Genomic DNA, 25,163 nt, shown 5'->3' on the forward strand with positions numbered 1-25,163 from the left:
ATATATATATATATATTTACAAGTGTTCTTATTATATATTAATTTATATATGTATATATGTTTTTCTTTGCAGAGAAAACGTCACTACTGGGTATTAGATGGGAAAAGTATCACCATGTACCATCAGCAATACAGCAATAAGTACTATAAGGTTTGTAAGTCTTTATAATGCATCATGTCACCTTTAACGCTTCATAATGTGAAATAGAGCAACATTTGACGCACAGTTCATCTTAGGACTGTCATGAAGTTTTTAACATAGTTGTGTGTTCTTCATTTCAGGAGATTTCTCTCTCAGAGGTGCTGCAGGTTCGAGGCTCGGCTCAGCTCACTATTCCAGTGTTGCCAGGCAACAGCGCACACTCGTTCGAGCTGGTGACGGGATCTCTGGTGTACTGTGTGTTTGCGGATCAGGACGGCCCGTCATGGGAGTCGGCTCTCGATCAGGCCCTCAGACCGGTGCAGGGCACCGTATGCCACACGACAAACAACACCGGTTAGAGCAACAAGACGGGAATTATTAATGAGTCTCTGATTCCACAGAATATAAATATACTCTTAGCTCACCCAGAAATGAAAATGTCCTCACCCTCAGACTGTTCAAGATGTTTGTTCATCAGAACAGATTTGGAGAAATGTAGCATTACATCACTTGCTCACCAGTGGATGCTCTGCAGTGAATGGGTGCCGTCAGAATGAGAGCTGATTAAAAACATCACAAGTAATCCACACCACTCCAGTCCATCAGTTAATGTCTTGAGAAGCGAAAGCTGTGTGTTTGTAAGAAACAAATCCATCATTAAGAGGTTTTAACTTCAAACTGTTGCTTCTGGTCAGAATACAAGTCCATAATTCATAATTACACTTCCTCCATTGAAAAGTCATTTTGTCTGAATCAGGAGAGAAATCTGCACAGTTTATAATGCAAACAGCTCTAAAGAAATATGTGGGTGGATTTTGATTGTCGTATGGATTATCGTGATGTTTTTATCAGCTGTCAATCTGACGGCACCCATTCACTGCAGAGCATCCATTAGTGAGCAAGTGATGCAATGCTACATTTCTCCAAATCTGATGACGAAACAAACTCATCCACATCTTCTATGATCCTCATGTTGTCTATAATGTCAAATAAAATGACACCTCTCTTGCCAGGTGACGGAAAAAGCGGTGAGGAGACCCAGGTGAGATTCGATTGTTTATCATAAAAATGTTTCTAAAATAACCACTGCGTTTCAAAGAGGGATTCAAGCGTCTGGATGTGTGTGTTGCAGGACATCAGTGAGCTCTATCAGATCTTCTCTGATGAAGTTTTGGGTTCGGGTCAGTTCGGAGTGGTTTACGGAGGCACTCACAGACACACGGGACGTCCGGTTGCAATTAAAGTCATCGATAAAACAAGATTTCCCACGAAACACGAGGAACAGACCAGAAATGAGGTCTGAGATTCGATTGTTTATCATAAAAATGTTTCTAAAATAACCACTGCGTTTCAAAGAGGGATTCAAGCGTCTGGATGTGTGTGTTGCAGGACATCAGTGAGCTCTATCAGATCTTCTCTGATGAAGTTTTGGGTTCGGGTCAGTTCGGGGTGGTTTACGGAGGCACTCACAGACACACGGGACGTCCGGTTGCAATTAAAGTCATCGATAAAACAAGATTTCCCACTAAACACGAGGAACAGACCAGAAATGAGGTCTCGATATTGCAGGTATGTGTTCGAGAAGCCATTTTTCCCACAATTCGAACAATTGTGTTGTTGTTTTTGTTGTCGTTTTATCGTCCTTATGTGTGTGTGTGTGTGTGTGTGTGTGTTTCAGAGACTGTCTCATCCAGGAGTCATTCATTTAGAAGGGATGTTTAAGACAATGGAGTATACTTTCGTTGTGATGGAGAAGCTCCACAGCGACATGTTAGAGATGATCTTATCTCACGAGAACGGGCGTCTGACTGAACGCACCACCCGTTTTCTAGTCACCCAGGTAAAGAAGCTCGTTTGCTCTTGAAACTCAGAATATTCCTCTAGTGTTAGTTACATTTTTGCAGGAAACCTGTTCCTAAAGCTTCTCCAAGCGGCCTCTTGGGTTGTACTTTTTAATAACCATAACTAATGTTCCCAGAACGTTGTCAGAAGGTTTTTTTTTTTTTTTGTGACCACCTTATACAGAACATTATCTCATGGTTGTTTTTACATTTTTTTTATTTGATTCTTTTATTTTTTTAAGTCTCTTAAGCTCATCAAGGCTGCATTTTTTAATTAAAAATACAGTAAAAACAGTGAAATATTATTACAATTTAAAATAACTGTTTTCTATTGTAATGTATTGTAAATTGTAATTTATTCCTGTGATCAAAGCTGTATTTTCAGCATCATTCCTCCAGTCTTCAGTGTCACGTGATCTTCAGAAATCATTCTAATACGCAGATTTGGTGCTCAAGACACATTTATGATTATTATCAATGTTGAAAACAGTTGTGCATGAATTGCACATTAATGCACTTCCTATAGGCCTTCTTCATGCACTCTAAAAAATAAAGTTTTCAAAGGGGGTTTTGTAGCAATTCCATAGAAGAACCATGTTTGGGTCCTCAAAGAATTTTCAGTGACCAGTTCTTTAAAAACCATTGCTTTCTTAGCGTGAAGAACATTTGAATCATCTAAAGAATCTTTTTCCACTACAAAGACCCTTTTGCTGAATGGAAAGACTCCATGGATGTTAAAGTTTCTTCATGGAACCATATAGATGCTAATAATAAAAACCTTTATTTTTAAAGGGGTCATAGGATACTACATGCACTTTTACAAGTTGTTTGAACTACTACACACACAACCACCCTATAAATGATAAAAATCCACCCAGTGTTTTCTAATCTGCTCAAATCTTAACCCCTTTCTCAAATCGAGCCGATCTCAGATGCCTGTCTGTGTGACGTCACACAGACAGGCCCCTCCCACGATAGTTTGATTGACAGTAGCGTTTCAGCACAGACTGGACTGATGTCTTATCTTAGACCCGCCCTGAGTGAGCTGTCATCAGTCCGCCAGTGTTTCACCGTTGGATGTAATAATGAACATAGCAGTCGTCATTTACTCCCGACATCTGAGCCGCTGAACTCGCAGTGGATTATGTTTGTTTGCTACATAAATGCGTTTATGTTCGCGCAAATCATTCGTGATCCAGCTTCACCTACAGAAGAAGTGAATATAAGGTTTTTTTAATGAATCTTTGCAAATCGCCTTTCGCCTTCCTGCATCGATGAATGCAAGCTAAAGTAAACAGTCTCTCTGAGAGCAGCTCGGAAGAGAGGGGCGGGGTCAGCAGAGCTCATTAACATTTAAAGGAAAACAATACAAATCTGGGTAAAAAAGGTGTTTTTTACACTACCATTGAGAAATTTGAACCAAACTATGTTACAGACTTTTCATTAAGACCCTAAAGAATCATATCAACTTGTGTAAAATGGGCATCCGATGACCTCTTTTAGAGAGTGGAAACTTTCCATTTTACAAAAGGTTCTTTGTGATATAAAAAGGTTCTTCCCAGAAAAAAAAATGGTTCACTGAAAGTTCTTTGGGGAACCAAAAATGGTTCTTCTATGGCTTGTCTGCCAAAACCTACTTTTGGAATCTGTATTTTTAGGAGTGTAAATCAGTGGAGACTAAATAAGTTTTAGTTTTGCTGACCTGTGAATCTGTGGTTGGTGTTGAAGGTTTTGGAGGCTCTGCGGTACCTGCACATGAGGGACGTTGCACACTGTGACCTGAAACCAGAAAATGTGCTGCTGGCTTCACCTGAACCATTTCCTCAGGTCTGACACTGTCGTATGTGGCTTGATTTTCAATGTTTGGCTTGAAAGTCAAGTCTAGAATTGCATGTGGATATGGAGATATTTAGGTATTGCTTTTAAGCTTTATAAAAGTTGAAACAGCTGAGCACTGCGCTAGAATCATGGTTTTGATTTCTGGGAAATGCAAAAACCCAATGCATGAAAAAGTTTGCATTGAATGCAACGTATGTCGCTTTGCATGAAAGTATCTGCCAAATGCATAAATGTGTAAATGTAGGGGGGGGAGAGTCATTTAGTATCCACAAGTCCTAAATGTGATCACATGTGGTCTCTGTTTCAGGTCAAACTGTGTGACTTTGGTTTCGCTCGTATCATCGGACAGAAGTCGTTCCGGCGCACTCTCGTCGGGACGCCAGCGTATCTGGCACCTGAGGTCATCTGTAGTAAGGGTTACAATCGCTCTCTGGACGTGTGGGCCGTGGGCGTGATTTTATACGTCAGTCTGAGTGGGACGTTCCCTTTCAACGAGGACGAGGACATTAATCAGCAGATCACCAACGCTTCGTTCATGTATCCACGCCAGCCGTGGTCCCTCATCTCACTGGAGGGTAAGAGACCCTATATATACACACACAGTGGAGATCAAAATTACAGAACGATCTATAAATACTTGATTTTTTTCTGAAATATTGTTAACCTTCATCGCTCAAAATTTGAAGGAATATCAGCTGTGGGTATACCACTGTTCGACTAACATGTTTTACAAAATAACCAAGGCATTTCAACAAAAACCTATATATTTTTTTTGTCAGAATTGTGAGATAAAAAGCTGCAATTACTTTTTTTTTTTTTACTCTATGATGGAAAAAAGTCAGAATTGTGAATATATCTTGTAATTCTGAGTTTACATCTCACAATTGACTTGTAAGACTTGTAAGACACAAAGGAATTGTAAGAACTGTCAGAATTGCTTGAAACAAAGTCTGAATTGTGAGAAAGAAAGGAAAACTTGAAATCGCATCATATGACCCCTTTAAAAGTCTGAATGACTGAAAAGTTGCAATTACACTTTTAATTGTTTTAGATGGTGACCTAAGGTTCTTTCTGTTAACGTGTTTCTCTCTCTCAGCGGTGAACCTGATCAATAACCTGCTGCAGGTGGTGGTGAGACGCAGGTTCAGTGTTGGCAAAGCCATGGGTCATCCATGGTTTCAGGTCTGGTGACGTTCTCCAAAACCCAAATGCCATCAGGTTTAAGTCATTGCAGGACATTGACTGGATGTACAGTCTGATTTCTGCGTATCTCGTCTGTTTCTCCCGCTGCAGAACTTCCAGATGTGGTGTGACCTGCGTGAGTTTGAGCAGCGGATGGGATTTCGCTATCTCACGCATGAGGCGGATGACGAGCGCTGGAGAGCCCACGCTCTGGAGAAAGGCCTCAGTTTCCCACAACATTTAGCAGCAGCAGCAGCAGAAGCAGCAGAAGCAAATGAAGAGCAGAAACAACAGCCAGCAGCCACTTAGATTTTACATGAATATAACTGTGAATATTGTACTATATCAGCAAATGTGAATATGCTGTGTTGTATATCTAATTATTTAGGTTTGATTTAATGTTTGAAATGTGTTTCAATAAAATAAGAAGAGATTAACCATGAGTTTGTTTTTCTCAGAAACTGCAAGTACCATGTTAAATTAATAGAATAAATGAATACAATAGAACTTTTTATATTATATTATATTATCAGGCTAACCATTTTAACAATACTTTTTTTAAGTTGTTGCTGTCAATTATAAATTAATTATTTGATGATATGATTTTTTATTAGATTTAATGTTTAAATTAAACAAAATCCAGTGATATTAACCAATCGATCTCAGCGTTGCCTTCAGTGCGTTTGCAAAAGTTCCCCCGGGACTCTTATTTTATTAACGTAATTTTCTATTCCCTTACTAGGACTTTTATTCTATAATATTTTATGAGCGCGGAACTTCCGCTTTCGTCGGCGTCAGCGTGCGAGCCAGAGATGGACACAAACAGAACTGCGAAGGTGTGAATATATCAACTAAATAATTATTATTTTGAAAATACTGATATGAATACTAAACAGCGATTAAAACATGAAACTTTAATTACGTTCACTAAATATGAAAGTGTTAAAATTATTTGTTAGGTCAGCTGCAATAGCGTCTTTCATAAAAGTCATATTTAAGTTCCTATTGATTAAATCATAATCACCAGCATAATTTCCATATCGTGTTATCATTGGTGAGTTGCATAGTTATTTACCTCTTCATTTACGTGCTGTTGTAGTCTTGCACTTTATATTTCGACTCATGGAAACTGTCAAACATTCAGGAATATTACTGGATATTATTATAGTTATTAATGTCTGCATTTAGGCAGCTGGCATGACATGCTTATTATTTTTTGCATGCAGTTTATTATATGGTGATATACAGTATATGGTATTTTTTAGGTGCAATGGCCAAAAACTATGGTAAAACATTAATAGAAGCAGCTAAGTATCATTATATACATTTAATTAATTTATTTATTTATGAATTATCACATAATCATATATGCATTAAATATTTTCATTTTTAAAAATGAATTTGTCACACTGCAGATTTAAGTGCACTGCAAAAGAATGATTCAAATGCTTAAAAACGTATCTAATCAATATTAACTATTGACTTTCTCTTAAACATTAGATGCATGCAACATTTAAAATTGTCCAAGTCATTCGTGTGTTTGCGCAGCTGGAGTTTGCGGTGCAGATGTCATGTGACAGCTGTGTTAATGCAGTAAAGGGCGTCCTGGAGAAAGACCCGGGTGAGTCAAGCACAGCATCAAACCCTTTGCTTGCTCTTACAGCGCCCTGCAGTGAAATCCAGTACTTACTGCCGGAGCATGTCATACTTTTTCACGCAAAAAAGAATGCATTTTTGTAGCATTTGTGCAGTGAAGTCCAGAAAAACGGCCACAACAGGGCTCTACGCTTATTTTTCTTTTTCACTTTTTAACTTAAAAAATTTAGGAGCACCTTCTAACCAATAATCCAAAATTTGATCAAAAAATTTGCCTTCCCATTATGAGGTGATATTTGACTCCTTAAAGTGATTTACAGTGGAATTTAGTTTTTAACTTTGTAATGGCATTTTTCTAACTTCATTAAAAGTATGTAATCTTTTGTCAAATTTTATAAAATTATATTTTATAAGCTTTTGAAAAATTATTATTAAAACCGCAGAATAAGAACAAGTAGAATAAGAAGAATAAGTCACACTAATTAAATGAAATCAGTATTAAAATTAATTTGTACAGAGGTGGCACAGAAGAACACAAAAGTGGCTTGTAGGGGTATTTTCAGACATTTAATGAGGACCAGAAGTGGCAGTAAAGACTGTACATTTCTAAATTCTTACTTTTTCTCAAAATGACAAGTTTATATATCTCAATTCTTACTTTTTTCTCAAAATTACAAGTTTATATTTTACAAATCTTACTTTTTTTCTCAATTAAATTACAAGTTTATATTTCTCAATTCTTACTTTTCTTCCTCAAAATTACAAGTTTATATTTTACAAATCTTACTTTTTTTCTCAATTAAATTACAAGTTTATATTTCTCAATTCTTACTTTTTCCCTCAAAATTACAAGTTTATATTGATCAATTCTTACTTTTTTTTTACTTTTTTTCTCAATTAAATTACAAGTTTATATTTCTCAATTCTTACTTTTCCCCTCAAAATTACAAGTTTATATTGATCAATTCTTACTTTTTTTCTCAAAATTACAAGTTTACATTTTACAAATCTTACTTTTTTTCTCAATTAAATTACAAGTTTATGTCTCAATTCTTACTTTTTCCTCAAAATTACAAGTTTATATTGATCAATTCTTACTTTTCCCCTCAAAATTACAAGTTTACATTTTACAAATCTTACTTTTTTTCTCAATTAAATTACAAGTTTATATTTCTCAATTCTTACTTTTTCCCTCAAAATTACAAGTTTATATTGATCAATTCTTACTTTTTTTCTCAAAATTACAAGTTTATATTTATCAATTCTTACTTTTTTCTCAAAATTACAAGTTTATGTCTCAATTCTTACTTTTTCCTCAAAATTACAAGTTTATATTTTACAAATCTTACTTTTTTTCCTCAATTAAATTACAAGTTTATATTGATCAATTCTTACTTTTTTCTCAAAATTACAAGTTTATATTGATCAATTCTTACTTTTTTCTCAAAATTACAAGTTTACATTTTACAATTCATACTTTTTTCTCAAAATTACAAGTTTGTCTCAATTCTTACTTTTTTTCTCAAAATTACAAGTTTATATTTCTCAATTCATACTTTTTTCTCAAAATTACAAGTTTGTCTCAATTCTTACTTTTTTCTCAATTTAATTACAAGTTTATATTTCACATTTCTGACTTTTTTTCCTCGCAATTCTTACTTTTTTCATTAAATCTCACAATTCTTTTTTTCCCCTCAGATTTTTTCCTTCAGAGTTTATATTCTACAATTCTTACTGTTTTAATATTTTTATATAAAATGTAAATTTATATTTATATTTTTATATAAAGTTTATATTTAGTTTACATCTCACAATTATGTTTTTTTTCTCACCACAACATAAATAATTAAAATAATTTCGACTTTTTATCTCAGAATTCTGACTTCTCTTTTCAGAATTGTGAGTTTATATCTCGGAATTCTGAAAAAAAGTTGGAATTGTGAGATTAAAAAGTCGAAATTACCTTTTAATGTAGGCTACCTATCAAAATAACAAAAGCAGTCAAATGCATTCTCATTTAGATTGAGAAGTAAAGTTTAAATTTTGAGAAAAAGTTGCGATTACCTTTTTTTATTTTATTTTTTTTATCCCATGACTGAAACAATCTTCCATAGTTCTCTCATTCATATGTTTGTGTGTTTAGGAGTTCAGTCGGTGCATGTAGACCTGGCTAAGGAGCAGGTTTTGGTGGAGACGGCGCTCACCTCTCTACAGGTCCAGAGTCTGATTGAAAGCACTGGCAGACGGGCCGTCCTGAAGGGAATGGGCGGCTCAGAGAAAGGTGAGTTCTCAAACGCTGTCAGTGTGACCGCTGTGAACAGGCCTAATGCTTCTCATCCATGTGTGTGTGTGTGTGTGTGTGTGTGTGTGTGTGTATCAGACCTGGGCGCTGCCGTGGCGATGGTCAGTGGGGCGGGGCTTGTGCAGGGCGTGGTCAGATTCCTGCAGCTGTCACAGGATCGCTGTTTGATTGACGGCACGATTGACGGACTGACGCCCGGAGCTCACGGCCTGCATGTGCATGAACTGGGTGATCTGACACAGGACTGCATGAGGTATCACGACGACCCTTGACCTTCAACCTTTAGATCACAAGGCCCATTAGAGAGCGTGTCGGCAGCGTGCATCAGTCTGTGTTTGTCATAATGGGTTTAAAAGGCATGAAATCCTAGATTTTGATGATTAAGATGAGATCTGGTGATCATGTGTCAAACTGAAGTCGTATTTCACTAAAAATCTTACACTGAAAAACAAAATGCACACTGCATAACCTCATCTGTAGCTGAAATCAGTGCAGTTAAATACTTTTTTGCATGCGTATGGCTTTGTCTTGCAGAGTTTTTGCAGTATAATCATTATTATATACGTGTTCTCTCAGCTGTGGAGATCATTTCAATCCATTCAGGAAACAGCATGGAGCTCCTCAGGACTCAGAGAGGGTACGTTCATTTTTTACATTTTAGTTCTATGCACAAGCCATGGGCTTCACAAATATTTCTATTGTTATTCACCAAGAGGAAATGATTATTTGGCACATTCTGACCTCATGTAGAGCACAGTGTCACACTTGATGGGGAAAGGTCTCACTTTGGAACTTGTTTGAAACCAACATACAAAACCACTGTCGGAGAGAAAACACATTTGTGTTTTTATAAACCTTATAGTTGCTAAGATGACAACTAGCCCCGGTGTATATTATATCCAAGCCTAAGTTGTATTTTATGGTATAATGTCCAAAAACTATGGTAATATTGTGGTAGAAGAAGCAGAGTTTTTGTTATTATATACATTTAATCTATTTAATAAATGAATGTTCTATTATTTATATTACTATTATTGTTTTTTATGTGTCTTGTTTATTTATTAAACTACACACACATTTTATTTATTTTTAAATTGTATATATTAATGTATACAATTTAAAAATTGTAGTTCAGAGTATGAAAAGACAATGCAGAAAAGCTGAGCGGATGTGGCGGAAGACGAAACTTGAAATCCACTATAGCATATATAAAGACAGCCTTCGTACTTTCAATGTGGAACTAGCCACAGCTAGACAGTCATTCTTCTCAAACCTTAAAGAAGATACTATGTCTGCTTTTGAAGAAATTGATAGCAAAATTTTGGAAGAAATAGTACAGCACCTTAAATCGTCAACATGCTATCTTGACACACTTCCCACATATTTTTTCAAAAGGGTTTCTAACCGCTCTTAGAAGTGGTGAACGCCGCACTTCTTTCTGGGACGTTTCCAAACTCCCTGAAAACTGCAGTTGTTAAGCCTCTTTTTAAACCTCTTAAATCAATTTTTTTTTCTTTCTTTTTTTTCAAAGTTTTTAAATTCTTTGTTTTATTGTTGTGATTATTGTTTTTATTTTATTTTATGTAAAGCACTTTGAATTACCATTGTGTATGAAATGTGCTATACAAATAAACTTGCCTTGCCTTGCCTTGCCTAATGGAATATAATTGTTATTTATTATTTTAATAATTTAATATAATTTAATTTATTTATTTACTTATTTATTAAAACAAGCAATTTTATTATTTTATATATTTTTTTTATTTTTAAGCAATTTACTGTGGTAGAATAAGCAGTAAGCAAATTATTTAATAGTACATGCATATCTTTTTTTATATATATATATATATATATATATATATATATATATATATGTATGTATGTATTTATTAATAATGAAATGTGTTGATTATTAATGTTTATAATACTATTTATATTACATTTCACAGAATTTTGTAAATTCCCTTTTTGCTTTATTTTGTTTTGGTTAGGGTTATATATTCTATTCTGACTAACACTGACTTGGCAAATGAAGTGACTGGAGGTGGTCTGCAGTAATGCTGTGTCTCTGTCTGGTCTCTAGCATGTAGGAGATCTGGGGAATATCACAGCTGGTCCTGATGGCAGAGCTTCATTCCGGCTAGAAGACTCTCAGATCAAGGTAATGAAATCATTAAGATCTCTAAATACAGTCTCGTGTTGCTCTATAAGCTGATAGGAAGAGCAGAGCAGAGCAGTCAGGTGTGTGTTTATAAAGCCTACGGTAGAGTGTTTGGAAGTACAGTAATTATATAAAGCCTCTGTTATTATGTTAATTACACTGACTAACTTCTCTGTCTCTACGTTCATGGTCACACCTCTCTTTTGAACACTTTTATCATTCTGTGTCATTGAAAATAATCATGCACAGATCTGAGCAGGGTTATTATTATGCAAGCTTGTTTCCGCCACTGAATGAAAAATAAAAACAGATAATTGCAACTTTTTTTATCTCACAATTCTGAGTTTATTTCTCTGAAATGCGTGATATAAACTCATTAAGTCAGATATAAACTTATAAAGTCAAAAAAGTCAGAATTGTGGGATAGAAAGTCAAAATGATCTGTTTTATTTCTTTAGCCTGTGGTGGAAATGGGCTTTCATATATTATAGAAAAAAATACAACTGAAAGTAAACCATAGAAAAACATGACTTTTCATACTTAAAATTAAATCTAAAAACTTTTGGCTTATTTTATTTCAGGTAGATGCAAAGGTAACATTTCTCATTTTCATTTAGTTTAACTTGAAGTACTAAAATAACTAAAACTGAGATCGAATGAATAAAAACTACATAGATATATTAAACAATGATAATCATAATCACAAAAAATATAAACATTTTTTAACTAGAAATAAAGTGAAAAAATTATTTATTTCTGTGATCAGAGCTGTATTTTCAGCATCATTCCTCCAGTCTTTAGTGTCACGTGATCTTTCAGAAATCATAATAATAAGCTGATTTATTATCAGTGCTGGAAACTGTTGCTGCTTCATATTTTTTGGGAAGCTGTGATACTTTTTTTCAGGATTCTTTGATGAATAAAAAGTTAAAAAGAAGAGCATTTATTTAAAATAGAAATATTTTTTAACAATATACTCTACAGTTCAAAAGTTTGGGGTCGGTACATTTTTATTCTTTCTTTTTTTGAAAGAAATGAAAACTTTTATTCAGCGAGGATGTGTTCAATTATTAAGAAGTGATAGCAAACATTTATATTGTTAGAAAAGACTTACATTTTGAATAAATGCTGTTTTTAACTTTTTATTCATCAAAGAATCCTGAAAAAAAGTATCACAGGTTCCAAAAAAATATTTGGCAGCACAACTGTTGATAATTCTGATAATAAATCAGCATATTATTATGATTTCTGAAGATCATGTGACACTTTATACTGGAGTAATGGCTGATGGAAATTCAGCTTTGCATCACAGAAATAAATTATATTTTAAACTATATTAAAATATAAACCATTATTTTATGTTGTAATAACATTTTGCAAGATTACTGTTTTTTTCTGTATTTTTGATCAAATAAATGCAGCCTTGATGAGCAGAAGAGACTTCTTTAAAAAAACATTACAAGTCTGATCCCAAACTTTTGACTGGAAGTATATATATATATATATATATATGTAAACAAAATCAAAATATTAACTAAAACTATAATAGCACATCAATTATACTGAAACAGCGCTGGATCTGAGTTACATGCTGTATTGAATTTCTCACCAAAGGCAGTTTTTACTCTCATTTGGATTAGGCACGTGTTAATTTAGTCCCTGGTTGTGAGATGCAGTGTTATGCGGTCACATGTTTCTCCTGGCAGGTGTGGGATGTGATTGGTCGGTCTCTGGTGGTGGATTCTGGGGAGGATGATTTGGGGCGTGGGAAACACTCGCTGTCCAAAATAACCGGAAACTCCGGAGAGAGGTGAAGAACATTCTTATCCAGACAAATACATTATCACAGGGATATAAAAAAAGATATTGCAATGCATACATATGAAATAAAGAGAATGAAGCAAAAAAAAATAATAATAATAATCTGCGGAAAATAAGTGCCGTGGCGCATTTCAAGTACTTTGAGATGCTTTCAGTTAAGTTGTATTAAATGCTTGTCTAACTTAAGAAGAAAAAAACTAGATGCATGGTGTGCACGCGACACACAGTCCCCGGTGTCCGCGTGCAGGAGTGCGAGTGACTGCATCAGCGCTGCTGAAGAATGAGAGCGATTCTAAAGCACGGAAGTGGATCGACCATTTTGAAACCCCGCACCGCTTAGGTAAGATGGCAGATTCTTTGCCTCTCTCTCTATATGTTTATGTTTTCAGTGATTCAACGATCGCCGATGAAGCGCGTGATGTGGTTTACAGAGAAGCGCGCGGGGACACCCAGAAAACCCCCAACCAAATGAGTCATCTAGAGATTTCTGCTGGAAAGAATGAATAGTGCACACATGGAAACACACATACGTATATAATCAAAAAGGCAAAACTAGACTGCGGTGGTGTTGATGGCAGTGTTTTGTCAGAAATATGTTGCATCCAGTAAATCACTCGGCACGCGCTACTCGTCTTTGAGTGGGTTTTACACGGTTTTCAGGGTTACAATGAAACTGAGGTTTGTGTCGAGAGCTGCTACATTGAGGAAGCGAATGTGTTTACATGCACTGCGCCACCAGATTGCTATGACACATTCATATTATCTATGCTGCTTAATCAGTGCTGGGAAGGTAACTTTGGAAATGTAATAGGTTACAGATTACAAGTTACCCTATTGAAAATGTAATGAGTAGTGTAGCTGTTTCAGTTACCTTAAAGATTGCATTTACTTTTTGATTGCTTTCCTAAATTTCTAATGCATATTTTCAACTGTTTATCATTTTCAAACATTTAACCTTACAGTAGTGCTCGACACTGATTGCTGTCAGATTCTCAAAATCCTTCAAGTGTAAGATTATAAAAATGTCGTTTTAAAGCGCAGCCACCACAAAATCAGACTTTAGCTTGTCTTTTTACTTTGAGATCATTTTGAGGTTAAATACAGATTTAAAACCATAACAAGATATAGTTTAATAGCTATGAAACTGCTTTTGAAATCAAATCTTTGCATGGCAAATATGTCAGGAAACACTGGAATCTAACAGTGCCTTGGGAAAACGGTTAATAATAATAATAATTGTTGAAATTAACATTACGATTAATAAATGCTGTTCATTCTTAGTTCATGTTAACTAAAGTTGCCTGTAAAGTGTTGCCTCAATTTTATTTAAAAAAAGGTAAAAAAAAAACTATTTATACACTAACTGATCAAAAATGTAATGGTTTTTGAGTGTCATTTGTAAACATTTTCACGTGAAATATTATCAATTATTCTAAAAGCTCTTAAGAAATAATTTTTTTTTTCTAAAATAGCACTTCTGTAATTTCACTTTAACCTGCCATTGATCTGAATTTCATTCTGATAAACAAGCTCATCAGCAGTAACCTAAAGTGGCTTCATTTAAAACATGTCGTTTTGTATTATCATTTGTAATGATCATTGTTGTACACATATTTGAAAATAAACACATAAAATAAACTACCAACACTTTCATGAAAACCTGTCATAAATGTTGTATGCACCTGGCAAACTCAACTATTTGTATTGAAGTCTAAGCTAGTCCACCTTAATTAAATGTAAACGAATATGCACTGCTGTACTACTACAGGTATTTTGAACAATGCAGCTTGAAATTGTACTAAAAAGTTGTGCAGAACCTTCAGCAATTGGGGCATTTGAAAGTAAATTACTGTTATATTTAAATTAAATTAAATAAAACATGTAGTCTTACATCTAGGGATGCACCAAAATGAAAATTCTGGGCCGAAACCGAAACCGAAACTTCTGTTTTTTTGGACTAATTATCCAAATAATGTATAGTCCTACAAAGCTATTATTATCAGAGCATATGAGCAGAGCATAGCGTCACTGAAGGTAGCATCATTTACCAGCGTTTCCCAGTGCAGCTGAACTAGCCTACAGCATGTTACAGCACAGTAGCGCTACCGCAAACCAGAACAAGTATACTGCATAGAAATTTCCTGTCAGTGCGTTATTTGAGAGGACTTTGCTTTTCCGGTGAGCATGAGCGGTACACGAGTGGAACGCACAGTCATAGATCGGAATACTAAAGGGATAGTTCACCCAAAAATGAAAATTCTGTCATCATTTTCTCACCCTCATGTCGTTCCAAACCTGTATGAGTTGCTTTATGTTGAACATAAAAGAAGATATTTTGAAGATTGCTGGTAATCAAACAGTTGGCGGTTGCCATTGACTTCCATAGTAGGGTAAAAAATATGTATGTATATGCCACATGCCATATATAATATTATTATTGTTATTATAATATGTAGCCTATATTTTCGGTGCATCCCTACTTACATCCCCTCCTTGTTTACAAATCCTAAATAAGTCCATACATCCGATTTAAATGCGGACGGGGCTTTCCTGATAACTTTCTGCGATGCCACCCTCTTTATTTGACTAACTTACTGCATGTTGAAGGTGACCCAGCTGACCTCACCAGAAAAAAACTCAACACCACAATCTAGTGGATTGTAAAGAAATTGATTTTATTATTCTACCAAATAGTATAATAAAAGATCGATACTTGGTGTCTGTGCATCGATACAGTATTGCCGTGGAAAATGTCGTGATACTATGCTGTATCGATTTCCCCCCCCCACCCTTAATGGAAACCACTATTTTCTGTTTCAAACGTTCACATAGCATCTTTAGGTTATAATAACATTAAAAATTCAAATCCAGATTTTGATTTTCAAAGATTTATTATAAAAAATTATAATTTTTTCCCAAAATGCAATAAATCCATTGAATCAATATAAAAGTTATTTTTCATATTGAAACTGTTGAAAATACACAACATGGTTAATCCACATATGACAGCCTCTGAACTTGGTCAATACTGATCTTATATACAGGCACTGGACTAAAATATACATTCAATCAGTCATCGCTCCCAAAATTAATTAAACGTGTCATCTTGTTAATGCTATAAATTAAAGGTGCCGTATGTAGGATTGACACTGAGTGGTTGAACTAGGTATTGCAGTCCAGCTTTCCTGATAACTTTCTGCGATGCCACCCTCTTTATTTGACTAACTTACTGCATGTTGAAGGTGACCCAGCTGACCTCACCAGAAAAAAACTCAACACCACAATCTAGTGGATTGTAAAGAAATTGATTTTATTATTCTACCAAATAGTATAATAAAAGATCGATACTTGGTGTCTGTGCATCGATACAGTATTGCCGTGGAAAATGTCGTGATACTATGCTGTATCGATTTCCCCCCCCCACCCTTAATGGAAACCACTATTTTCTGTTTCAAACGTTCACATAGCATCTTTAGGTTATAATAACATTAAAAATTCAAATCCAGATTTTGATTTTCAAAGATTTATTATAAAAAATTAGAATTTTTTCCCAAAATGCAATAAATCCATTGAATCAATATAAAAGTTATTTTTCATATTGAAACTGTTGAAAATACACAACATGGTTAATCCACATATGACAGCCTCTGAACTTGGTCAATACTGATCTTATATACAGGCACTGGACTAAAATATACATTCAATCAGTCATCGCTCCCAAAATTAATTAAACGTGTCATCTTGTTAATGCTATAAATTAAAGGTGCCGTATGTAGGATTGACACTGAGTGGTTGAACTAGGTATTGCAGTCCAAATTCAAAATATTGGAGAGGGTTTTTTTCACCCGGCTCCTCCTCCGCAGACTTGACACACACGCAGGTTGCCAGATTGACGACACTAACAGGAACGAGCGCACTTGACGATGAATTCAATGAAATAGGCTGTGTTTTCCGCCAACTGGCAACCCGGGGTGATGAAATACAGTTGGGTAAACTGGCAGTGGGCGGGTTTCACAAACCAAAACAGACCCACATTCTGGCCCGGAACGCACATTTTCAAAGGAGAATAACTGACTGTAGCATTGTTTTTCAAATAAACAAGTATGTTAACTTAGCATGTTTCTTAAATATATGCAAAAATATTATGGTATTTTTATGCTTTAGTAGAGTCAAAAACTTACATACAGCACCTTTAATTACAGCAATAATAGAAAATTTCATCATGAACAAGAACATGAACAACAATATCATATTAGACCACAGAAATTCCAAAATTACATTTCCCTCACATTCAACTTCCAAAAGTGCATTCATCTTTGCCATGTTACATTCATTTAGTTGACTAGTGCTATACGCTGTATTACCAAAAACATAAATGGCATTAATTGACAAGTTACGCAATATCGCGTTCATAATCGAATGCGACTCATCTGCGATTATGAACGCGATATTGCATAGTCAGTGATCTACGGCTCTGTGTATACATCTGAAAGCACGTGATGGAGATTTACTATTAATCACAGAACCGGCTTACTGACGAGATGCGCATGACAATCACATGCGATTTATCGTGCAGCCCTAAGTTTGTTTGTTGATCACAAAGTACAAAGTAGATGAGGAAAACTAGGATAGCCTATTCAAAGCGCCGCCATTACTGTTTACAGTGCGTGGAATGGTGTGCTGTGATTGGTTGAGCGGATATATCGCATTCTGCAGAGAAGGGAGACTGGCATTTGTCGCGTTTTGGAAAGAGAGGGAGAAAACATGACAGAATAACTCGGCGGATATCGCACTTTGCGTAAAATTAAAAATGGGGTTTTCAATACCGACCATATACAATACTGATTTTGGCAGAAACTAAATTTTTTTTAAAATGCCATTTATCGCGTTTTGGAACCAAACTCTTCATATGTTGAACTATTGTTATGAAAAACATGTCATTATGTAACTATTATCACCTTTCCCCGCATGTAGAAATGTATTTCTTTCCCCAATTAATGGGAGATAAAACTAGCAAAAAGTACAAAACAATGGTACTGTTGTTATTTTGGGCACGTCTGTAAACCATGGTATTACCATGGTGCCAAATACCAAAGTACATTGGTATTGCATGAAGCACCTGAGTATGATAATCATTCACTATTCACTATTTTTCAGAGTACTATAGTACCGTGATAGAATAATATTTAACATCTGATACTATAATTGTACCATGGTAGGGTTGTCAAAAGTACCGCGTTTGGTACCAGTCGGTACTGAAATGTATATAATGTGACAAAATGCCACGTCTGTCGGCGGATCCCTAATATATCTGCTCATAGATAGCGCACAGAAGAATCCGCTCTAAATGCTAGCGGGAAATGCTGGTATCATCACATTTTTAACATTTCAGTACCGACAAGTATCGAAGTCAATACTTTTGACAACCCTACCATTGTACAGCCGCATTACTTTTTTGTAAGAGAATATGTACTCTTAACTTTTCAAATTGTACGTACACATGTTAATATGTCCTGGTTTGATATATCAGTTATTGAAATAGCATCTTTCATTAACTTCAGCACAATGGATAAGGGCCAAACGATAAAGCTCTTCGTAGGAAATCTGGCCCTGGACACCACGCAAGAAGAACTGTCAGCCATCTTTGAGTCGTATGGCCAGGTGGTTAGCTGCAGCGTCTTGAGACAGTTTGCTTTCGTACACCTGCAAGGAGAGGGTGCTGCTGAACGTGCCATCCGGGAGCTCAATGGCAGAGAGTTCAAAGGACGTAACCTTGTGGTTGAGGAGTCCCGAGGACGCCCGCTCCACTCGACAAAGGTGTTTGTGGGTAATCTGAGTAGTATGTGCACCACAGAAGATCTTCGGGAGCTGTTTCAGACCTTTGGGAAAGTTTTGGAGTGCGATAAGGTGAAAGGTAAGAGATTATCAAGCTCTTTCAAAAACTTAATGCAAGAGTAGTCAGTCCTGCTCCTGGAGGGCTACCATCCTGCAGAGATCTAATCAAACATACCTGAACCAGCTATTTAATGTGTTCAGGATTGCTAGAAAATAACAGGCAGATGTGTCGGAGCAACATAGCTATCCAGGGACAAGGTTTGATATTCCTAATTTAAAGTATGTGTTAGAGCTCATGTAGGGTACCACATGCTTCTGCATTATTCTGAGATTTACTAGCGGGACTCCATAATAAAAATGTTGTTTTCTTCTGCAGGTTATGCCTTTGTGCACATGGAGAACAAGGAGGATGCACTGCAGGCTATTGAGGCTTTGCATGGGACCTCCTTCAAAGGACGACCGCTCTCTGTGGAGCTGTCCAAAGTTCAGCCAAGTAAGCAGACTCCAACTGGGAAAATCCCATGTGTCAGCTGTGGAAAACAGGGCCATTATGCAGGTGAATGCCCAGCTGGTAAGCCCACCCTGGAGCAGTACCAGAGCCAAGCGGCCGTGTTAGCCGCCGCCGCCGCTGCAGCTGCTGGCCTTCCACTGCAGGTTCAACAGAGTGTCCACAATTCCGTATACAACACCTCAACTTTTGACCCCACGTATGCTGCTTTGACTGGACTTACAGCTGCTGGAGCAAGGGCAGAAGGAGGAACTGCAGTGGCTCCAGCTGTGTATGGAGCACTAGCTAGTCAAGTGTATGGAACAGTTTCCAATCAGCTCTACAGTGGGACAGTTGCAAACTCTGGTGCTGCTGCAGCTGCTGCACAGATGTATGGCTCCATTAACCCAGCTCTCTATGGGCAAGTGACAAGTGGTGCAGTTGCAGCCGCCGCAGCTGCCGCTGGTGTATACGGTCCACAAGTTTACACGCACGCTTTAGCAAATCCAGTGTTCCTAACTGCAGCGCACAGCATGGAAGCAGCAGCTGCCGTTAACCCAGCTTATACAGTAGCGCCAGCTCTCTACAGCGCTACCCCAGCTTACGGGGCTCTTGGGGCAGCTGACTCAGCAGCTTTCTTTGAAGCAGCAAGGGCGCACTACTTTGCACAAGGCCAGCAAGTGCTAGCAGAGCAACAGGCGAGCTCAAAGTCTGGAGAAAGGGACCGGAGTCCGCTAAGAAGATCTGCCCCACTGCTGCCTGATCCTATTATGAAACCATTTATGTACCAGAGGGCCAAGCGCAGAGCCTTGTTGCCTACACCTGCAGGTCGAGAGGAAGTCGCCGCACAGGAGGATGACGCTGTAGCCAGGTGAGTTGATTGCAATAAAAGAGATATAATATATGATTACAGCAAAAGTTGGTCAATTTCAAAATGTTGGCTGTTTTAGAACCGATTTACAGTGGTGGTGATGTGTGTTTGTGTGTTTGCCTGTGAATGTGTTTCTGTGTTTGTGTTTCTCTCCCTATCTAATGGTGTATAAATACATTTGAATATGCATGTCTGTGTGATTTCTGTCTCTCTTTCCCTGTCTGCGTGGATGTGCATGTGTGTTTCCTCTCCTCCCTTTATCCCAGATACTACGCGGAATACTACCAGCAGTACCAGCAGCTGCAGCAGTATCCACAGTACCAGTACGCGTATCCATCTCCCAACCATCTCGCGGCTGTGTCAGCACTGTCGACTCTGTCTGGTGTGCCTACTCAGGCAACGCTCGACTCTCTCAGGCCAGTGCTGCCCGCCGCCCCCGTGCCTGCCACTGCCGCCATTGCCATGGCAACACCCCGCGTGTATGAGCCACCGCCGATTCCGCCGTCGCACAAGGAGCCCCTCCTCCGCCGCTCCGAACTCGCCCTACACACCCCTGAAACACCCTTCCGATAGTGTGCTCCACGTCCTCTCTGCCTCTCCTTTCCTTGTGCTGCGTGTGTGTGTGTCAGAAAGAAGCCACAGGTGTATGTTTATGACGTGTGCGTGCTTGGGTTTAAGACGGTGGCTGTGTCGATTTTAACTACAGACTGGATTCTCTAACCTTGGTTCTGATCTCAAACACACCCAGTGTAGTCAGGGCTGAAAAGGGAAACTGCATGCTCTCATTCCTGCACACTTAACCAATGTAACACATTGTCTGTTTAAAGAAACCTTCAATCTATGGCCAATTAATTTTGAAGGGTAGATTAGGCACTAGTCATGATGCTTTTTAACTTTTATATTCTTAAGTGTTTGTAGTCTATGAATGAATACTGGACTTGATATTTTTAAATATTGCTTGATTATAGTTATATGAACTTTACCAGTTTACGCATTTATATAGTTAAGAAGTTAGATTTCAATGCATTTCAAAAATGTTTAAATAAGTTGAATGTATGTATGTATGTTTACTCCAAAGGTGTGTGAAGTGTAGGACCAGGGTTGGACAGTATTTTACATGTCTTTGTGTGTGTTTCTTGTTTTTCTCTGGGACTGTGGTGTAGCGTGTATGCTTTCCATTGGTTGTCACGACAGGAACGCACACGTGTACACATGCACAGGGAAGCAACCTCGATCCACACGCACATACATACGCATCCCTTACACCTCAGATGGGAGAAACTTTAGTGATGACCTTTAACCCTACCCTTCCGTCCCTGTCCACCCATCCTGAAAGCTGAAAGACACTGTAACTTCTCTCCCCTCCAACTTTAATGTAGCTACTTCCATAGATATGGTGATGTATGGGAAGCAACCAATCAGAGGAAGGTGTAGCTAGTCAGCTTTTGCTGTGATCTGTCTTATGGGAGCATCTCTAAGCTCGCCAACTTAACTGCCATGATGCATTGTAGAATCTGTTTTTGTAAAGTGTCTTTTATTAATGCTATCATGTTTTTATAAAGAGTGATAAGGGACTCAAGTATCCATTTAAAGAGACATACTCCTTTTGATTGTTAACTTTTGTTTACAGCTGCAAGAGAGAGAACATGTTCTTTCTTGTGGCTTTTTCGCCGTGATTGTTTATAGATTGACTCTAAGCTCGCCAACTTAACTGCCATGATGCATTGTAGAATCTGTTTTTGTAAAGTGTCTTTTATTAATGCTATCATGTTTTTATAAAGAGTGATAAGGGACTCAAGTATCCATTTAAAGAGACATACTCCTTTTGATTGTTAACTTTTGTTTACAGCTGCAAGAGAGAGAACATGTTCTTTCTTGTGGCTTTTTCGCCGTGATTGTTTATAGCCAAAATTCTCTTTTTTAAATTTTTTTCTAGAAAAACAGCCAAAATCGTTAGTGGCCTTATGCCTTAGTAGTAAAATGTATTACATTTTTGCAGTTTTTTTTATCTGTAGTCTTATAAAGTGAAACTGGATTAAGGCTACACGAAAGTGCTGTATATTCTGTGGTGCTGTGATTTGGTATTAAATGAATTGGGAGATTCCTATCAGTTTCTTTCAGTCTTCCTGCTCATTTCGCTGCTGCAACTCCATAGATGACCCTCACTGCATCTCTCTTCATCTCTCTTTGCATCTGCCTCTCATTTAGTAACAGTATTTCATTCGTTTACCATGCCCCTGTTCGCACCTATGTGCTGAGGATGCCAGTGTGTGAATGTGAATGTGATCTTAGAAAACGTTTTGCATCGACATTCATGTTTGTAGTTTCTATCATGGTAACTGATCTTGCCGCAAGTGTTCTCCGAAGAGAAGACTTTAAAGATCTCTACACGATCTTTACGACTATAACAAGCCTTCAAATAAAGAGCCTGCCTGATCATTTAAAGAGGGAACTCAAGAGCTTTTGCTTGGAGCTTTAGCTGTTTTTGCTTTTTGATGTTTCATAATTGTTTTTCCTTTGTGAAACGACCAGACTCGTATGAATCGGAGCCCTGAAAAGAAGCTAAAGGACATGAGACTGATCCCAATCTCACCCCTGTCTCTATGGATGGGGTAAGTCTAGGGGCAATCCCACTCTATACCCCCCAGCTGCACATACCATACCAAGCCCCTTCCCCAGGAGCAGCAAAATCTTCAACCCAGCTTTTGGTACTTTATAATCACACATAGTCCCCATGCAGCTTCTTTAACTGGAGTGTGGTACAATGATGACTGTCCTTGACATGCTGTTATGATGCAAGCATATTGTAAAACTGATATGTGTTAGGTGGCACCCACACTGTAAAACCTGTTTGCATTTCCTTGGTACGTGATGGGGCTGCAATTGTAAATTCAAGATATCTCCCACAAGGCTTCGCTCACTTCTGCTTCCATTGTGCATGTTTCTTTTTTGTTTTCTTTTCACCCCCAAAAACAAACGTTTTCTGACTGTTCCAACTGAACTAGGTCCCTATGGAACTGTGGACACCAAACGCAGAGCTGGTTTGGGGGAAGAAAGTTAGCATCGCGCAATGCACGGAAAACTCTCTCACTCCATACAGGTAAACGCACTGTGCCTCGCCCCATTCTACCTGTCGTCCTTCCCAATAGCGTTTGCGCCTGACCGTGTATCCGCTCTATTTCTCCTCACCACCACCCCACCCCTCTTGTAGATTCCTCACTTCTCGTCACCACTGCCATAGCCAATTGGTTCTCGAAACACCAGTGTTATGCTACTCTCTGTCACTGCCAAAAAGGGGGGTGGCGGGAGTGACCGTTTACTGCTTCTGTGGTTAGTGTGTCTCGATAATGGGTGGGTGCTTGGTGCTCTAATAACTGATCTGTTGGTTTAGCTTTGGAGAGAGTGTGGTTATAATGTGTCCATAAGCAATTGAATGTGTGGAATTGCTGGTCAATGATTGAAAGACTGTGTAAAATGAGCGTTAAAACAAGTTAGCAAGGGTGGCTGATAAAGGTGTGTGACAAAGGTGAGTGATTGTGAGTCAGTATCGTCGACCTCATCTGGCCCCCCCTTCCATTCCTTTTTTGTTTTTTATATGATTTAACGCTTGCCCCCAGGCTTCCTCGAGTCTACTCGCCGTTAACGTCCAGCTCACCGCCGCCCTCGTCGAATCCCCAGTGCTAGTTGTTACGTTTGTTCAGTGTTAACCACTGCTTGAACGCATCCCTGAAAGCTCTGTGACTGGACCGGAGACACTGGCCAAAATTTTATTCGCAAGACTCTCATTTGGACTCAGTGACACTCACAACCCTTATCAAGCATTGCTTGACTGTCTTACACTGCTGAGCCGCAACCCAGCAAAGCATTCTTATTATAAACTTCTGCTTTTGTTTCCAAGATTGACAACAATTCTTGAGTGGAAGCTTAGGCATAGTCATCCCAAATAGTTACCAAATTTATTTGGTTTCTGTTTGTCAGATTAAAAGACATTCTACTTTAAGTTAATCTGAAAGCTACCTTGTGTTACCTGTTTAAATGAGAGTCTGTTACGATATTTGTGTTTGCAATAGCTGAGTGTACGATAAGTAGGTGGCACAGATTTAGATCGCCTACCTGGTTAAATTAAATACCCAGTAGAAGAATGTCCTAGAAACCAAGCAGCTTCAACTGGGAAAAAATAAGACTGCTGAACCTGAGCTGCCTGAGGGATACTTAACAGGACCTTTCCTCCAGAGGGAGCATGGTAGTGAAGTGTGATTTATTTCACTAGAAGGTGCTGTTGTTCTTGATTCTACTTGCTTTTTCTGATGATGATGTAGCATCTTCACATACGTTGTCACACATCTGAATTTCTTCTTGTCTGTAGTGTTTGTTTAACTTTGCCTGTAGAATTGAGGGGGAAAGATGAGATGACCTCAGTTTTAGATCTTATTCTGGAGGAAAGGGAACTGTCCAGTAGCTGGTACTCCCAATGTTAGTGGTATTAAAATCTTTGGCTTGCAGATATTTGTGCTTGACATATTTCCGTGATGTCCGTAGCATCCGTTGATGATGAAAGATGTCTGCGGCAGATAGATATCAGAGGTGTTTGAGAAGAACCTTCCATACAGAATCTTGGTTCATAAACAAATCACTTACCTTCTTCTCCAACTTGCTCTTCCAGCTGAAGTCTCTTTGAATCTAGATGGTACGCTCCAAAATTTTCAATGGATAACCGAATTCTTTTTCTGTCTACTTCCTCCCTAGATATCGTCAAACTTTCTGTTTAAATTGGACAATAACAATAACACAACCTCTAGTGTTTGTATCCAATTATATTTAGAAAACTGTAGTATTTTCTTTTTTAATTTTTCTTTTTTTTTTTTTACTTTGATTGTTTATATGGATATCCCCTACTGAGTGAAAAGGCTACTCCAGTACTTTTGAAAGATAAAGTGATTAATTTTTATAATTCATGTATGAAACATGAATAATTTCTATTGCAGGTGACAGGATTTGAGCTGGTTGTAATGTTTTTATCACCTTCTAATGAATATATGCATGCTTTGTTAATGTGTGTATATTGCAAAAACCTTGCGACTGATAA

The 25,163-nt window shown here is 37.5% G+C and overlaps 3 protein-coding genes and 1 long non-coding RNA gene across 8 annotated transcripts in view; all 4 read left to right on the top strand.

Annotated features, from left to right (window-relative positions):
* The window catches only part of LOC107553795 (uncharacterized), a 7,308-nt gene extending 7,189 nt beyond the window's left edge, over nt 1–119 (top strand). Inside the window, exon 3 of the long non-coding RNA XR_001604992.1 lies at nt 74–119. This is a non-coding gene — a long non-coding RNA (uncharacterized lncRNA). The remainder of the gene's footprint in view (nt 1–73) is intronic.
* The window catches only part of LOC107553794 (serine/threonine-protein kinase D3-like), a 17,539-nt gene extending 12,109 nt beyond the window's left edge, over nt 1–5,430 (top strand). Inside the window, exons 8-15 of the mRNA XM_016236098.1 lie at nt 283–496; nt 1,156–1,184; nt 1,532–1,711; nt 1,821–1,982; nt 3,712–3,810; nt 4,130–4,397; nt 4,919–5,004; nt 5,116–5,430. Of these exons, the coding sequence (XP_016091584.1) occupies nt 283–496; nt 1,156–1,184; nt 1,532–1,711; nt 1,821–1,982; nt 3,712–3,810; nt 4,130–4,397; nt 4,919–5,004; nt 5,116–5,313 (1,236 nt within the window). The 3' untranslated portion in view covers nt 5,314–5,430. The remainder of the gene's footprint in view (nt 1–282; nt 497–1,155; nt 1,185–1,531; nt 1,712–1,820; nt 1,983–3,711; nt 3,811–4,129; nt 4,398–4,918; nt 5,005–5,115) is intronic.
* A 337-nt stretch (nt 5,431–5,767) lies between these two features.
* ccs (copper chaperone for superoxide dismutase) lies at nt 5,768–12,877 on the top strand. The gene is made up of 7 exons (XM_016236086.1): nt 5,768–5,840; nt 6,553–6,625; nt 8,744–8,881; nt 8,981–9,155; nt 9,479–9,539; nt 10,986–11,063; nt 12,770–12,877. Exons 1-7 carry the CDS (start codon nt 5,769–5,771, stop codon nt 12,875–12,877), a joined length of 705 nt encoding a protein of 234 aa, XP_016091572.1. The 5' UTR covers nt 5,768.
* A 231-nt stretch (nt 12,878–13,108) lies between these two features.
* LOC107553797 (RNA-binding protein 14-like) lies at nt 13,109–25,154 on the top strand. Of its 5 annotated transcripts, none has more exons than XR_001604994.1 (5): nt 13,109–13,224; nt 18,446–18,798; nt 19,096–20,077; nt 22,610–23,177; nt 24,617–25,154. XR_001604994.1 is itself a non-coding variant. In XM_016236103.1 (4 exons), the coding sequence occupies exons 2-4, from the start codon at nt 18,450–18,452 to the stop codon at nt 22,617–22,619; spliced, it is 1,341 nt and encodes a 446-aa protein (XP_016091589.1). In that variant the 5' UTR covers nt 13,109–13,224; nt 18,446–18,449; the 3' UTR covers nt 22,620–25,154. The 5 variants fall into 5 exon arrangements, 3 of the variants coding, with proteins under 3 accessions (XP_016091589.1, XP_016091587.1, XP_016091588.1); XR_001604993.1 differs by having other exon boundaries at nt 22,610–22,689; nt 23,083–25,154; XM_016236103.1 differs by having other exon boundaries at nt 22,610–25,154.
* Nucleotides 25,155–25,163: the final 9 nt, after the last annotated feature.

This window comes from Sinocyclocheilus grahami, unplaced genomic scaffold (genome assembly GCF_001515645.1).
Source record: "Sinocyclocheilus grahami isolate Dianchi unplaced genomic scaffold, SAMN03320097.WGS_v1.1 scaffold481.1, whole genome shotgun sequence".
Lineage (NCBI taxonomy): Eukaryota > Metazoa > Chordata > Actinopteri > Cypriniformes > Cyprinidae > Sinocyclocheilus > Sinocyclocheilus grahami.